Below are 13,478 nucleotides of genomic sequence, written 5' to 3'. Positions count from 1 at the left end.
ATGTATACATATATCAAAACATTATGTTGTACATTGTTATGATATGCAATCTTTATTCGTCAATTATACCTCAATAAAACTGGAAAAATAAATAAGATTTTAACTTAAATGTCACTTGCTTAGAGATGTCTTCTCTGACCCAAGTCACTGTATCACATTGCCTTCCTAGCCATTAAAACTACCTGAGAGGTGAAACCCCGTCTCTACTAAAAATAGAAAAAATTAGCCGGGCGTGGTGGCGGGCGCCTGTAGTCCCAGCTACTCGGGAGGCTGAGGCAGGAGAATGGCGTGAACCCGGGAGGCGGAGCTTGCAGTGAGCCGAGATTGCGCCACTGCACTCCAGCTTGGGCGACAGAGCAAGACTCCGTCTCAAAAAAAAAAAAAAAAAAAAAAAAAACTACCTGAGATTTATTGCCTTTTTTGGTCTATTTTATCTCTCCATTCTAAAATGTATCTGCCATGAGAGGGGAGATCTTGTCTGTTTTGTTTTCTCTCTGCCCCCAGAGCCTAGAATAGTGTCTGGCATTTTAAAGTACACAATAAATGCTTGTTGAACAAATGAATGGATTTGTTAGTTTTGTGCCCATTTCACAGAGGGGCAAAGTGAGGCCTTTGAGAGCCAGAAGCTCTAGGTCAGCGCCTGTCCTAGTCTATCCAAGCACAGTGCAGCTCTGGCTCGTCTCTGCTCAATTCCTCTCCCCTCGCCGAAATGTCCCTGAGCTGCAGCCTAGCTCCCGGACGACACCCTCGCGGGTTCTCCCCGCAGTGTCTCCTGGATCCCGCCAGGAGGCAGCAGAGGCGCCAGCACCCAGTCCGGCGGGACAGCGGACCGGAGGGGGTTTCCGCTTCCGGGAGAGACTGACCGTTTCCGCTTCCGTCCACTTGGCGAGTGAGACGCTGACGGGAGGATGGACGGATTGGTTTCTCGGTGCTCCGCGCGGCTGCTGCAGCAGGTTTGGACGCAGGAGACCGGCGGGAAAGCCTGAAAGAGATGGAACAGGCTCTGGCTTCTGCCCAAGCGGCTTCGGGGGCGGGACAGCTAGACGAGGACCATCCTGGTCGTCTCAGAGTGGGGCGGCAGGGTCCCTGTGGGAGCAGGAAGGGTTGGGAGAGGAAGCACCCATCATTCCAAAGCCCGTGTGACTGTGATTTTCAGCGTAATGGAAGGTCCCCACACTCTCCCAGGCCTCCCCCAAGCCAGCGTCTTCGGTGGGCTGGAGCCTGGCATGTTCAGAACGATTACCTCCCCACAATCCACCTCTTCTGCATACACACGTGCTTTCTCAGGGGATGCGGGGAGATAGACAAGGCGGGAGGGAATACGTTCAGAGCTCTGGGTCTTGGTTTGCAGCTCAGCCGCAGTTCTTTCCGGGTTACTGAGCGAGAGGATTCCTAGTAAGCCCATGGGGTGATTTACTATCAGACCAACGGAGTTTGTTCTGTGCCCTCAACATTGGTCGGAAGGCAGCCACACCATATAAAAGTGAAAGCGGAACAATACCATTACCTTTTATGCCCAGATGGGGAGGAATGGTAGGAAGATAGTTCACAGCACTGTATCCTGTTACAGCTTTATACTTAATCAGCAGTCACAGAGTACAAGTTAGTCGAGTAAATTGGCAAGGTCTTCACATTTCTGAGCAATGTGTTTATCGGTATGAAGTTATAAGGACTGCCTCACTGGGTTGTGATAATCATGAAGATAATTTCTGAAAAGTGTTAAGCTCAGCTCCTGGAACATACTGTATGCTCATTTATGGCAATTTGGTTTTGGCTGTAGCTATCTCCCAGTAAGTAATCTGAAATTGCAGGTGAGGAATCTTCCCCTGAGTTTTGCAGTTAAGTTGGAAGCCTTCTTTCTTTCTGAATTGACATGTCTTTAGTTTTAGGTGTTAAAGTACAAAGCCTTGTCTGGTCTAGTCTAGGACCTGACACACTGAAAATAGGAAGAAATGGGCAAATTGTTTAGTCCGAGAAAGGGTGAAAGGCAGACCCTCGAGCTATTTTGAATGTGACAGAAGACATTTGGTTTTTTAAGAGTCCCAAGTGAGAAGATTTGGGAATAAAAGCATGTTGGTCAACCTGAAACTTAACTAAGTACTCTTGCTAAGTCAGAGTGTCTTATCGAGCCAAAGAAAAAAACTAAGGATATGAGACATCCCATTATATACTTACTCCTATTCCGGTCTCCCAACACACATGTGTGTGCGCTTAATATTTTCTTTTTCTTTTCCTTTCTTTTTTTCTTTTTTTTTTTTTTTTTTTTGGAGACAAGAGTCTTGCTGTGTCAAGCAGGCTGGAATGCAGTGGCATGATCTTGGCTCACTGCAACCTCCACCTCTAGGATTCAGTCAATTCTCCAGCCTCAGCCTCCCAAGTAGCTGGGATTACAGACATGGGCCACCATGCCTAGCTAATTTTTGTATTTTTAGCAGAGACAGCGTTTCGCTGTGTTGGCCACGCTGGTCTTGAACTCTTGACCTCAAATGATCCGCCTGCCTAGGCCTCCCAAAGTGCTGGGATTACAGGCGTGAGCCACCATGCCTGGCTAGTATTTTCTTTTTTGAGACGGAGTCTCGCTCTGTCGCCCAGGCTGGAGTGCAGTGGCCGGATCTCAGCTCACTGCAAGCTCCGCCTCCCGGGTTCACGCCATTCTCCTGCCTCAGCCTCCCGAGTAGCTGGGACTACAGGCGCCCACCACCTCGCCCGGCTAGTTTTTTGTATTTTTTTAGTAGAGACGGGGTTTCACCGTGTTAGCCAGGATGGTCTCGATCTCCCGACCTCGTGATCCGCCCGTCTCGGACTCCCAAAGTGCTGGGATTACAGGCTTGAGCCACCGCGCCCGGCCTAGTATTTTCTTATTAAGGATAATATGCTAACATCAGCAAAAGTCTCAGAGGAGAAAAAAACACAGCTCATCAGAGGGAACATTAATGATTCCCATGGTCTATGCCATGCCTTGCTAGAGAGGGGAAATGTGGAAGTAAGTTTATGGACTGAAAAAAGTGCTTTTTTTCCATAGGAAGAAGAGATTAAATCTCTGACTGCTGAAATTGACCGGTTGAAAAACTGTGGCTGTTTAGGAGCTTCTCCAAATTTGGAGCAGTTACAAGAAGAAAATTTAAAATTGAAGTATCGACTGAATATTCTTCAAAAGGTGAGTACTTTGGGTTCCAGTTTTATCCTCCAGTTTGAATTATTATACCTTTTTTAAAGCCTTTGTTACCGAAGATTCTGGAAGTATATCCTATGGAATTTGGAAAAAGGAGCATAGAAACCCTATTCTTTTCCCTGCATTAGACAACTTAGGACTGAGGTAGTTGGTACAAATAGTGAGAAGTTGGTGTTGTCCTGTCCTTCAGGACTCTTTGAAATGTTTCATCCTGCTATTTGGCTAACTTTAGGTAGGGTGAGGCATTTCTTTTTAAAAATTTATTTATTATTTTTTGAGACAGGGTGTCAGTCACTCAGGCCAGAGTATGGTGGCATGATCACAGCTCAGTGCAGCCTCAACCTTCAGGCTTAAGCAGTCATCCCACTGCAGCCTCTTGAGTGGCTGGGACTACAGGTGTGTGCCACCACATCCAGCTAATTTTTTTTTTTTTTTAAATAGAGATGGGGTCTTGCTGTGTTGACCAGCCTGGCCTCAGAATTCCTGGCCTCAAGCAACCCTCCCTGTCTTGGCCTCCCAAAGTGTTGGAATTACAAGTATGACCCACCGCACCCAGCAAGGTTGAGGCATTTCTTTCAACAGTTTATGCCCATGCCTTTTTTAAAAAAACATATTTGATTTTTAAATCATTGCCTCTATCATAAAGGAAATATTTGAAAATACACCTACATATTTTCTCTGCCCTAAGTTGGTTATTTTACAGTTTTATTTTTATATCTTACATAATCATTTGGGTTTGTTTCCACCTGGTATTTCAAAACTTTTTTTTTTCCCTGTGAAGCTTGTGCTATATTTATTTAATGGTCTCATAATTTAACAGTGTTTATCAATTTTGTTTTAAAAAAATGAACTTACAGCCAGGTGCAGTGGCTCACTCCTGTAATCCCAGCACTTTGGGAGGCTGAGGCAAGCGGATCACGAGGTCAGGATATCGAGACCATCCTGGCTAACATGGCGAAACCCCGTCTCTACTAAAAATTGCAAAAAATTAGCCAGGCGTGGTGGCGGGCACCTGTAGTCCCAGCTACTTGGGAGGCTGAAGCAGGAGAATGGTGTGAACCCAGGAGGCGGAGCTGAGATCACGCCACTGCACTTCAGCCTGGGCAACAGAGCAAGACTCCGTCTCAAAGAAAAAAAGAACTTGCTGCAGTTTTTTGGTCTGCCTTTAATATTTGGTGATGACATATCCCAGAGTGTTGACCTCATTCCCATAACAATTCTCCCATGTGTATATATTACTCTCAGACAAACTGCGCTGGCATTACATCCTTTTCCCAAAGCTGATTGATTCCATTTACTCACCTTAGACTCTATGTGCCCCACTCCCATGACGTCTCTCATATTACCTATTTTTATTTTTTTATTTTTTTGAGACAGAGTCTCGCTCTTGTTGCCCAGGCTGGAGTGCAATGGCACGATCTCGGCTCACCGCAACCTCTGCCTCCCGGGTTCAAGTGATTCTCCTGCCTCAGCCTCCTGAGTAGCTGAGACTACAGGCATGCACCACCATACTGGTTAATTTTGTATTTTTAGTAGAGACAGGGTTTCTCCATGTTCGTCAGGCTGGTCTCGAACCCCCGACCTCAGGTGATCTGCCCGTCTCAGCTTCCCAAAGTGCTGGGATTACAGGCGTGAGCCACCACGCCCAGCATCCATATTACCTATATGTGGTCTGCTAGGCTGGAGTCTCATACTACCTATATGTAATCTGCTGTGCTTGTCTTTGAGTCTTCTAAAATCACAAAATTCCTTTTCCATAGAATCTTCTCAAAAGAATCTCACCTTTCTCGTTATGTCATTTATTCTGCACTTATATATGTTTAATTCTGTTATATTTATTTTAATTCAAAAGTATTATTAAATGTCTAATATATGCTAGAGACTATAAGGGAAAAGATACAAAAGGAAGTACAGTATTTTCTGGAACTCCTCACCTCAAGTAATCCTCCCACTTCAGCCTCCCAAGTAGCTGGGATAGAAGGACAGCATATTCTACAACACATTTTTTCCTGTAATGCAAATTAGCTCTCATATAGATAGGAGAATGCTCTTAGTGTATTGTGGAAGGCATATTGGTTCTTTGACAAATACTTTGCCCTACTGAATGAGCAACTGAACACAAGGTACACAGCAGAACTAAAAACCACAGAGTAATAAAGTACTGTGTGTGATGGCCATTCACCCTGTTGTCTCACCCTGGTTCACTTTGGCCACATGCTCTGACTTGAAAGCATCACATATGACACTGGTAGAGACAACTTGTTGAATTGATTATAATCAGATAGTAATTTGCATAGTGCCAAAACTTAAGCACAGATTTCGTGTGTATAGGTACACACACATACATATGTACATAGTGGTACTCCTATCCTTTAAAAATAAAAAATTGAGGCCAGGCGCAGTGGCTCACACCTGCAATCCCAGCTCTTTGGGAGGCCGAGGCAGGTGGATCACCTGAAGTCAGGAGTTCGAGACCAGCCCGGGCAACATGGCAAAACCCTGTCTCTACTAAAAATACAAAAATTAGCCAGGGATGGTGGCGCAGGCCTATAATTCCAGCTGCTTGGAAGGCTGAGGCATGAGAATCACTTAAACCCAGGAGGCACACCTTCATGACTTGAGCCAAAATCGTGCCACTGCACTCCAGCCTGAGCAACAGAGCAAGACCCGGTCTCAAAAAAATAAAAATAAACAAAAATTTGATATTTATTATAGCAGGTTTTGGGTATAAGATCATAATCTAGGCCAAGTGTGGTGGCTCACACCAGTAATCCCAATGCTTTGGGAGGCCAAGGCAGGAGGATCTCTTGAACCCAGGAGTTCAACATTATAGTGAGATGTCATGCCACTGCACTTCAGCCTCAGCAGAGTGCACAGTGAGATCTTGTCTCTTACCCCCAACAAAGAAGAAAAAAGGATCATATCCAAGTAAGTTTGGTATTTGCTGTTGGAAATCTTTAGATTGGTAAAAACATATCTTCCTTAAGTATGTTACCACAGAGAGGAGTCAGTTATTGATTAGCTACAAACTTGAAATCAGGTTTTTTAGTGAATTTAAGAATGTAATTTCTTCATATGATAGAGAGGGATGATGAGGGGAGCATAAAACTTGGACTCCATTCCAATAGACCTGAATTTGAATCTGGCCTTTTCCACTTATTCTGTCTTGTCTTTGGCAAGTTACTTATCTGTAGCCCACATAGAAATAGTGTTAATAGTAACAAACTCAATTTTATTATGTAGATGGAATAAGATAATGCATATAAATAAAGCATTTGGTTCAAATCTTGACATTACATACTCAAATGTTAACTTTTGTTATTGTTGTCATTATTTTATACTGTTGACATTTTGATGAATATAAATTTATGATGAGCATAAAATTGTGATGAACATTTTGGTGAACATAAAATTGATGAACATAAAGGCGTATAGGCAATATATTTATCTTTCATTAAAAGCATATTTATTCATTGACTTTTTTTTTTTTTTCTTTTTTTTTTGCTAAACTGCTGTATGGCAAGTAGTGCTAGGTGCCAGGGAAGAGAGCCATGAATTAAGCACTTTCTGTGCATGCAGCAGTCTAGTGATAGAGACAGATAGTTTTGTGAGGGCATGATAAGTGCAGTAATAGAATTATATGCCATCTTCAGTGACTATATTCCATGGGAAAACAGGAGGTAGTAGGTCTAATAACAGTAAAACAGAACTACTGGCTTTTCTGGTATATTGATATTACCTACTTTGCTCCCTTTTATTTCATGCCTTGAACAGGTCAACATTTTGATGGACATCATGTATTTTTTTATTTGTTTTTTGCCCATTGAGTTTTCACTTCCAATATTTGCTGTGAAATTATATTATTTTCTCAGATTTGGAGAAGCTGAGAAAAGGTTTCCGTCAGCCCTTTTAACTCCCTCCTCCCAGTCTCTGTTCTGCTAAAACAAATGCAAAAAGTAAGACCTCAGGGCATTTCCCATGGATGTCTTAGATGCCGTGGGATGGACTTGTCCTGCTACATGTCTTAGAAAATCCCAGAAGTGAGGGCCTCACACTATGAGTACGTTTTCTCTTTTGGTTCTTAAGATATTTGAAGGTTTATACTCAGAATACTTGGAGAAATCGTGTATGATGATGGTGTAGTACATTGTTGACATGTTTCCCTTCTTTTCCTACAGAGTCTTCAGGCAGAAAGGAACAAACCAACTAAAAATATGATTAACATTAATAGCCGCCTACAAGAGGTATTTGGTCATGCAATTAAGGCTGCATATCCAGATTTGGAAAATCCTCCTCTGCTAGTGACACCAAGTCAGCAGCCCAAGTTTGGAGACTATCAGTGTAATAGTGCTATGGGTATTTCTCAGGTGATGTATTGTCATGACTCCTGGTTATTTGATTTTTTTAAAGTATTATTATCATCATTACCATTTACAGAAGTAATACTATTGCAAGTTGTGTCCTTAGTGAAAAGGACATTTGCCACAGTTTGAAAAACTTGAGAAATGTTGGGGGGGTATATGTGTTAACTTTTTTTTAGGCACAATTTTTAAGTTTTGGTTAAATTTTATATGTCTTCTCAATATTTAAGGGCAATCATTGGTACTCTTTCGTTTAGGTATTTCCCTCCTGCTGTGTCCAGAATTGCTGTCTGTTGTTGATGAGTGTTGGGAGGTGAAAAATTAAAATAAACCATTTACCAGTTGGCATCCCAATTAAATATTTGATGTAACCGTGGTCTTTGAGCCAGGGTTATATATTCACCTTCAAGCAGAGGAGTTCCCCGTTTTAAATAGCTGCATTGTCTGATGTGTTTGTGGTTAACTGCATCTGGCTTGGGTCTTTCTGTTTTCCTTTCTTTGCTGAATTGGAAAGGGTTACTCTGAAGAGTCCAGGTCTTATTGTGTTGTTTATTTCTCAAGTGTGAATATTGCACACCTTCATGACTTGAAAATTAGAAATGTAAATATGCTGGAACCAGGCTTCATAACTGTAGACTTTGTTAGGTCATCATTAAAAAGTTTGAGGTGTTGTAATCCCAGCTACTAGGGAGGCTGAGGCAGGAGAATTGCTTGAACCCGGGGCAGGGGTTGCAGTGAACCAAGATCATGCCACTGCACTCCAGCCTGGGTGACAGAGCAAGACTCCGTCTCAAAAACCAAAAAAAAAAGTTCCAGGTATGTATGTGTGTAACGTATTTGGAAATAGAGATCATGTAGTTTGGGCACTTTTCTATTCCTCTTGGCACTATTGATACTTTAATCTGTCATTCATAATGTGATTGGACTTCTCTGCTTCTGCCTTTTGATGGTTCTTAATGTAAAATGCATCTCGTGCCTTGTCAGGTGTGCATTTCCGAGTAACTTGCTGAAATCTGTTGTGTAATGAATCGTTTTATATTGTGTTGTAGATGCTCAAAACCAAGGAACAGAAAGTTAATCCAAGAGAAATTGCTGAAAACATTACCAAACACCTCCCAGACAATGAATGTATTGAAAAAGTTGAAATTGCTGGTCCTGGTATGACATCATGTTATCCTTCTTAATAGTTGTATTGAAGATGAGTCCTTTTTGAAGTTAAAAAAGAACACACATTTTAATTACAGGGTTAAAATTTATATACTGAACAAGGTGGTGAGAGCACTGTGGATTGTGATATAGGAAATTGTTAATCTAGACTCAGCTACCGCTTTTAGCTGCCTTACCTTGAATGAGTTACTTTGCCTCTCTGTGATTCAGTTTTTCATCAGCAAAATGAGGATAGATAATGGCAGATAAGTCTTCGGCACAAGGGCCTTCTGTTTTCTCTTGAGAGGCTGAAAGGGAAAGGGCCCTGAGTTAAGTAGGAAGCTTTTAGGAGAAGGGTGAAGGCTTGAAGTAGACGGTGAGACAGAAGCTTACAAGACAGCTTAAGTCAAGGCCACAACTGGTATTGGAATCCTGAAGAATTTTGCCAGAGCCAGGTCAGTGTCTGGAGCAAATCCTTAGGAGTGAGCGAGTATTCAAGATAAGACACTATCAGATATTTTTTTCTCTTCTATCCATTAGGTTTTATTAATGTCCACTTAAGAAAGGATTTTGTATCAGAACAATTGACCAGTCTCCTAGTTAATGGAGTTCAACTACCTGCTGTGGGAGAGAATAAAAAGGTATATGTGCAGTCTTCTATTAATATATTAGTATCTTAGAACTGCATGGAACCAAGCATGGTGGTATGTGCCTATAGTCTTAGCTACTAGGGAGACTGAGGGAGGAGGATTACTTGAGCCCAGAAATTCAAGGCTGAGGTGTGCTACAATTGCACCTGTGAATAGCTACTGCACTTCAGCCTGGGCAATATAGTGAGACTTCATCTCTAAAAAAGAAAAAGAAAAACGAACTGCATGGAAAGTGCTGAAACTGGGAATGGATTTCACTTTTTATATTGAAATTTAATCATTCACATTTGAGATTATGAACATTTATGAAGTAGCCTTTCTCCTGGGTCTAGCATGTTGTGTGATTTTTTTTTTTTCCACTGAATTCCACAAGGCATTTGAGGTAGCCAATTGATACACAGATAACAGTGAAATAGAGTGGATAATTTGTATAAATGAGTTTGATTCTTTTTCAGTTAATAATATACAAGCAGGGCCGGGCATGGTGGCTCACGCCTGTAATCCCAGCACTTTGGGAGGCCGAGGTGGGCAGATCAAAAATACAAAAAATTAGCCAGGTGTGGTGGTGGGCGCCTGTAGTCCCAGCTACTTGGGAGGCTGAGGCAGGAGAATGGCGTGAACCCTGGAGGAGGAGCTTGCAGTGAGCCGAGATCACGCCGCTGCACTCTAGCCTGGCGACAGAGCGAGATTCTGTCTCAAAAAAAAAAAAAAAAAAAAAAAAAATGTGTGTGTGTATATATATATATATATATAAGCAGATCCTTCATAAAATCAAACATGGTTGAATTACAACCCAAATTAGTGTTTAAGTCTGAGTTTGTTATTAGATGTGTTATTAATGAATGCATTAGAACAAAATGTTTATGCTCCTCTTAAAAAAATCTTTCTCTCTTTATGTTTTTGCCCCTCTTAACAGCCTTTCTCTTCTTGTCTACCCCAGGTTATAGTTGACTTTTCCTCCCCTAATATAGCTAAAGAGATGCATGTAGGCCACCTGAGGTCAACTATCATAGGAGAGAGTGTAAGCCGCCTCTTTGAATTTGCTGGGTATGATGTGCTCAGGTATGTGCTCTTGCCTTGCTTACTGTACTCTTTCCTTATTTTCTTGTTTGGAAAATTCTATAGAACATGAAATGTCTCACTCAAGAAAGAACGTTCAACTAAATCAGTGGTTCGTCAGCTTAGTTCTTTACAATCACCCAGTAAACTTTTAAAATACGTCCTGAGCCTCTCCTCTGAACCTTTTTTACTGTTTTTTTTTTTTAGACTCTTAGTGGAACCAAGGATAAAACACATTCATTCATTCTACAAATGCTTCTTGAGGACCTCTTGTATGCATGGGGTTTATATCCTAGTAGGGAGAGAAGTAGTAAAGGAACAGGGTATTTTGGGCCTTGTAAGCTATGATAGGCAATTGAGATTTTATTCTAAGTGTCCTGGGAAGCTATTGGAGAGTTTTAGTTTGTGAAGCAGGGTGATCAAATTAAAGATTAGTCTGGGTACTGTGGCTCACACCTGTAATCCCAGCACTTTGGGAGGCCAAGGTGGGAGGATCACTACCTTGGCCAGGAGTCTAGGCCAGCTTGGGCAACATAGCGAGAACCTGTCTCTATTTTTTATATTTTTAAAGAAATAAAAATTTTTAAAATAATACAAATAAAAGATTACTGTGGTTAGTTACTGTGAAGAAGCTAGGCAAAGAAGGGAGACTATAACAGTAAGTGTTAGGCTGGGCACAGTGGCTCATGTCTGTAATCCCAGCACTTTGGGAGGCCAAGGGGGGATGGATCACGAAGTCAGGAGTTTGAGACCAACCTGGCAACACAATGAAACCCCATATCTACTAAAAATACAAAAATTAGCTGGGCGTGTGGCACACACCTGTAATCCTAGCTACTTGGGAAGCTGAGGCGGGAGAATTGTTTGGACCTGGGAGGCAGAGATTGCAGTGAGCTGAGATCGCGCTACTGCACTCCAGCCTGGGCAACAGAGCAAGACTCTGTGTCAAAAAACAAAACAAAAAAACGAAAACAGTAAGTCGAGAGGCTATCATCATGATCCCCTTGAAAGATGATCTGGTGGTTTGGATTAGATAAAAGCAGAGAGGGAGAGAAGTAGGTAGGATCAACGTATATTTTCTTTTTTTTTTTTTTTTTTTTTTTTTTTTTTGGAGGCAGTCTCACTCTGTCGCCCAGGCTGGAGTGCAGTAGCACAATCTTGGCTCACTGCAAGCTCTGCCTCCGGGGTTCACACCATTCTCCTTCCTCATCCTCCTGAGTAGCTGGGACTATAGGTGCCCGCCACCACGCCCGGCTAATTTTTTGTATTTTTAGTAGAGACGGGGTTTCACCATGTTGGCCAGGCTAGTCTCGAACTCCTAACCTCCAGTGATCCGCCTGCCTCCGCCTCCCATAGTGCTGAGATTACAGGCGTGAGCCACCACCCAGCCTCAACATATATTTTCAAGAATCCATTGATATTTGGGAACCATTGGTCTAAATTATACTAAGATAATGGTTAAAATGTTAAGTTTTTGCCGGGCGCGGTGTCTCACGCCTGTAATCCCAGCACTTTGGGAGGCCGAGGCGGGTGGATCACAAAGTCAGGAGATCGAGACCATCCTGGCTAACACGGTGAAACCCCGTCTCTACTAAAAATACAAAAAATTAGCCGGGCGTGGTGGTGCGTGCCTGTAGTCCCAGCTACTCGGAGACTGAGGCAGGAGAATGGTGTGAACCCAGGAGGCGGAGCTTGCAGTGAGCTGAGATGATGCCACTGCACTCCAGCCTGGGCGACAAAGCGAGACTCAGTCTCAAAAAAAAAAAAAAAAAGTTAAGTTTTCATAAAATTGTGGGAGTAACCAACATTGGCCAAGCTGTCATTGTTTCAGTTAGCTACAAAATAAACAGATTATAGTCCGCTGACAGAAAACACATTCATTCAGCAAATTCTGGATGCCCACCATGTGCAGCCTCTATTACTTGAGTATGTAGAGCTGAAAGTAACAGACATAGTTTTCATCTCTTACGGAGTTTGCAGACCAGTTGAAGAAACAACCAAGTAAACAGATATTACTAAATGGTGATGTACTGGTATGTAAATGTTAGTGGTTCCTAATGGATAGTTCCTCTAATTTAACTTAACCATTTTTATGATTTGAAAAATGATTTTATATTCTCTGATTGGTGTTAGGTTAAATCATGTAGGAGACTGGGGGACTCAGTTTGGCATGCTCATCGCTCACCTGCAAGATAAATTTCCAGATTATCTAACAGTTTCACCTCCTATTGGAGATCTTCAGGCCTTTTATAAGGTTTGATACCATTTATTTTATATTATTTGTGTGTTTCCATTAATCATAATTATCCATTTTCCTTAGGAAACTTAAAATGGTTTTTAAAGCTACTATGGAGTTAAGTGAAAGTTGCTAACAGCCTGAGTAATACATGTTTCTGTATAAGTGACACTCTCTTGAACTTAATTTTTTTTTAAAATTTATAAAGAAAAGACGTTTAATTACCTCACAGTTCTGCAGTCTGTACAAGCATGGCGCTAGCATCTGCTCAGTTTCTGGGGAGGACTCAGGGAGCTTTTATTTATGGTAGAAGGCAAAATGGGAACAGATCAATTGATAAACATATAAAATTTGTTCACTTACACTGACAGGCCTTTTTGTTTAGTTTACTTACCTGAAAAACTGAATTCTTTTTTATTCTGACATTCATTGCATTTGGTTGTGTGCCTTAGAAAGAGCCGTCCCCTACCTCCAGATTCATTGCATTTGGTTGTGTATGTAGAACCACTACTAGATACCCTACATTTGGTTGTATGTGTGGAAACAGCCATCCCCCACCTGTTAATATGTCATCTTTGCTTTGTTTATTGGCATATGTTAAAAATCAAATTCTAGGCCAGGTGCGATGGCTCACGTCCATAATCCCAGCACTTTGAGAGGCTGAGGCAAGCAGATTGCTTGAGCTCAGGAGATTGAGACCAGCCTGAGCAACAAAGTGAGATCCCATCTCTACAAAAAATACAAAAATAACTAGCCAGGCATGGTGGTTCACACTTGTAGTTCCAGCTACTTGGGAGGCTGAGGCGGGAGAATCACTGGAGCCCAGGAGATCAAGGCTGCAGTGTGCCCTGATC

General features: G+C 42.1%; 1 protein-coding gene across 1 annotated transcript in view; it reads left to right on the top strand.

Moving 5' to 3' along the window:
- Positions 1-854: 854 nt before the first annotated feature.
- Positions 855-13,478, top strand: part of RARS1 (arginyl-tRNA synthetase 1) — a 35,454-nt gene continuing 22,830 nt past the window's right edge. The window contains exons 1-7 of the mRNA XM_050794641.1: positions 855-953; positions 3,023-3,157; positions 7,351-7,539; positions 8,583-8,691; positions 9,220-9,320; positions 10,270-10,391; positions 12,522-12,642. Of these exons, the coding sequence (XP_050650598.1) occupies positions 909-953; positions 3,023-3,157; positions 7,351-7,539; positions 8,583-8,691; positions 9,220-9,320; positions 10,270-10,391; positions 12,522-12,642 (822 nt within the window). The 5' untranslated portion in view covers positions 855-908. The remainder of the gene's footprint in view (positions 954-3,022; positions 3,158-7,350; positions 7,540-8,582; positions 8,692-9,219; positions 9,321-10,269; positions 10,392-12,521; positions 12,643-13,478) is intronic.

Source organism: Macaca thibetana, chromosome 6 (genome assembly GCF_024542745.1).
Source record: "Macaca thibetana thibetana isolate TM-01 chromosome 6, ASM2454274v1, whole genome shotgun sequence".
NCBI classification, from domain to species: domain Eukaryota; kingdom Metazoa; phylum Chordata; class Mammalia; order Primates; family Cercopithecidae; genus Macaca; species Macaca thibetana.
The sequence above is the reverse complement of the archived record's forward strand: the minus strand, read 5'-3'. Positions and strand labels throughout refer to the sequence as shown.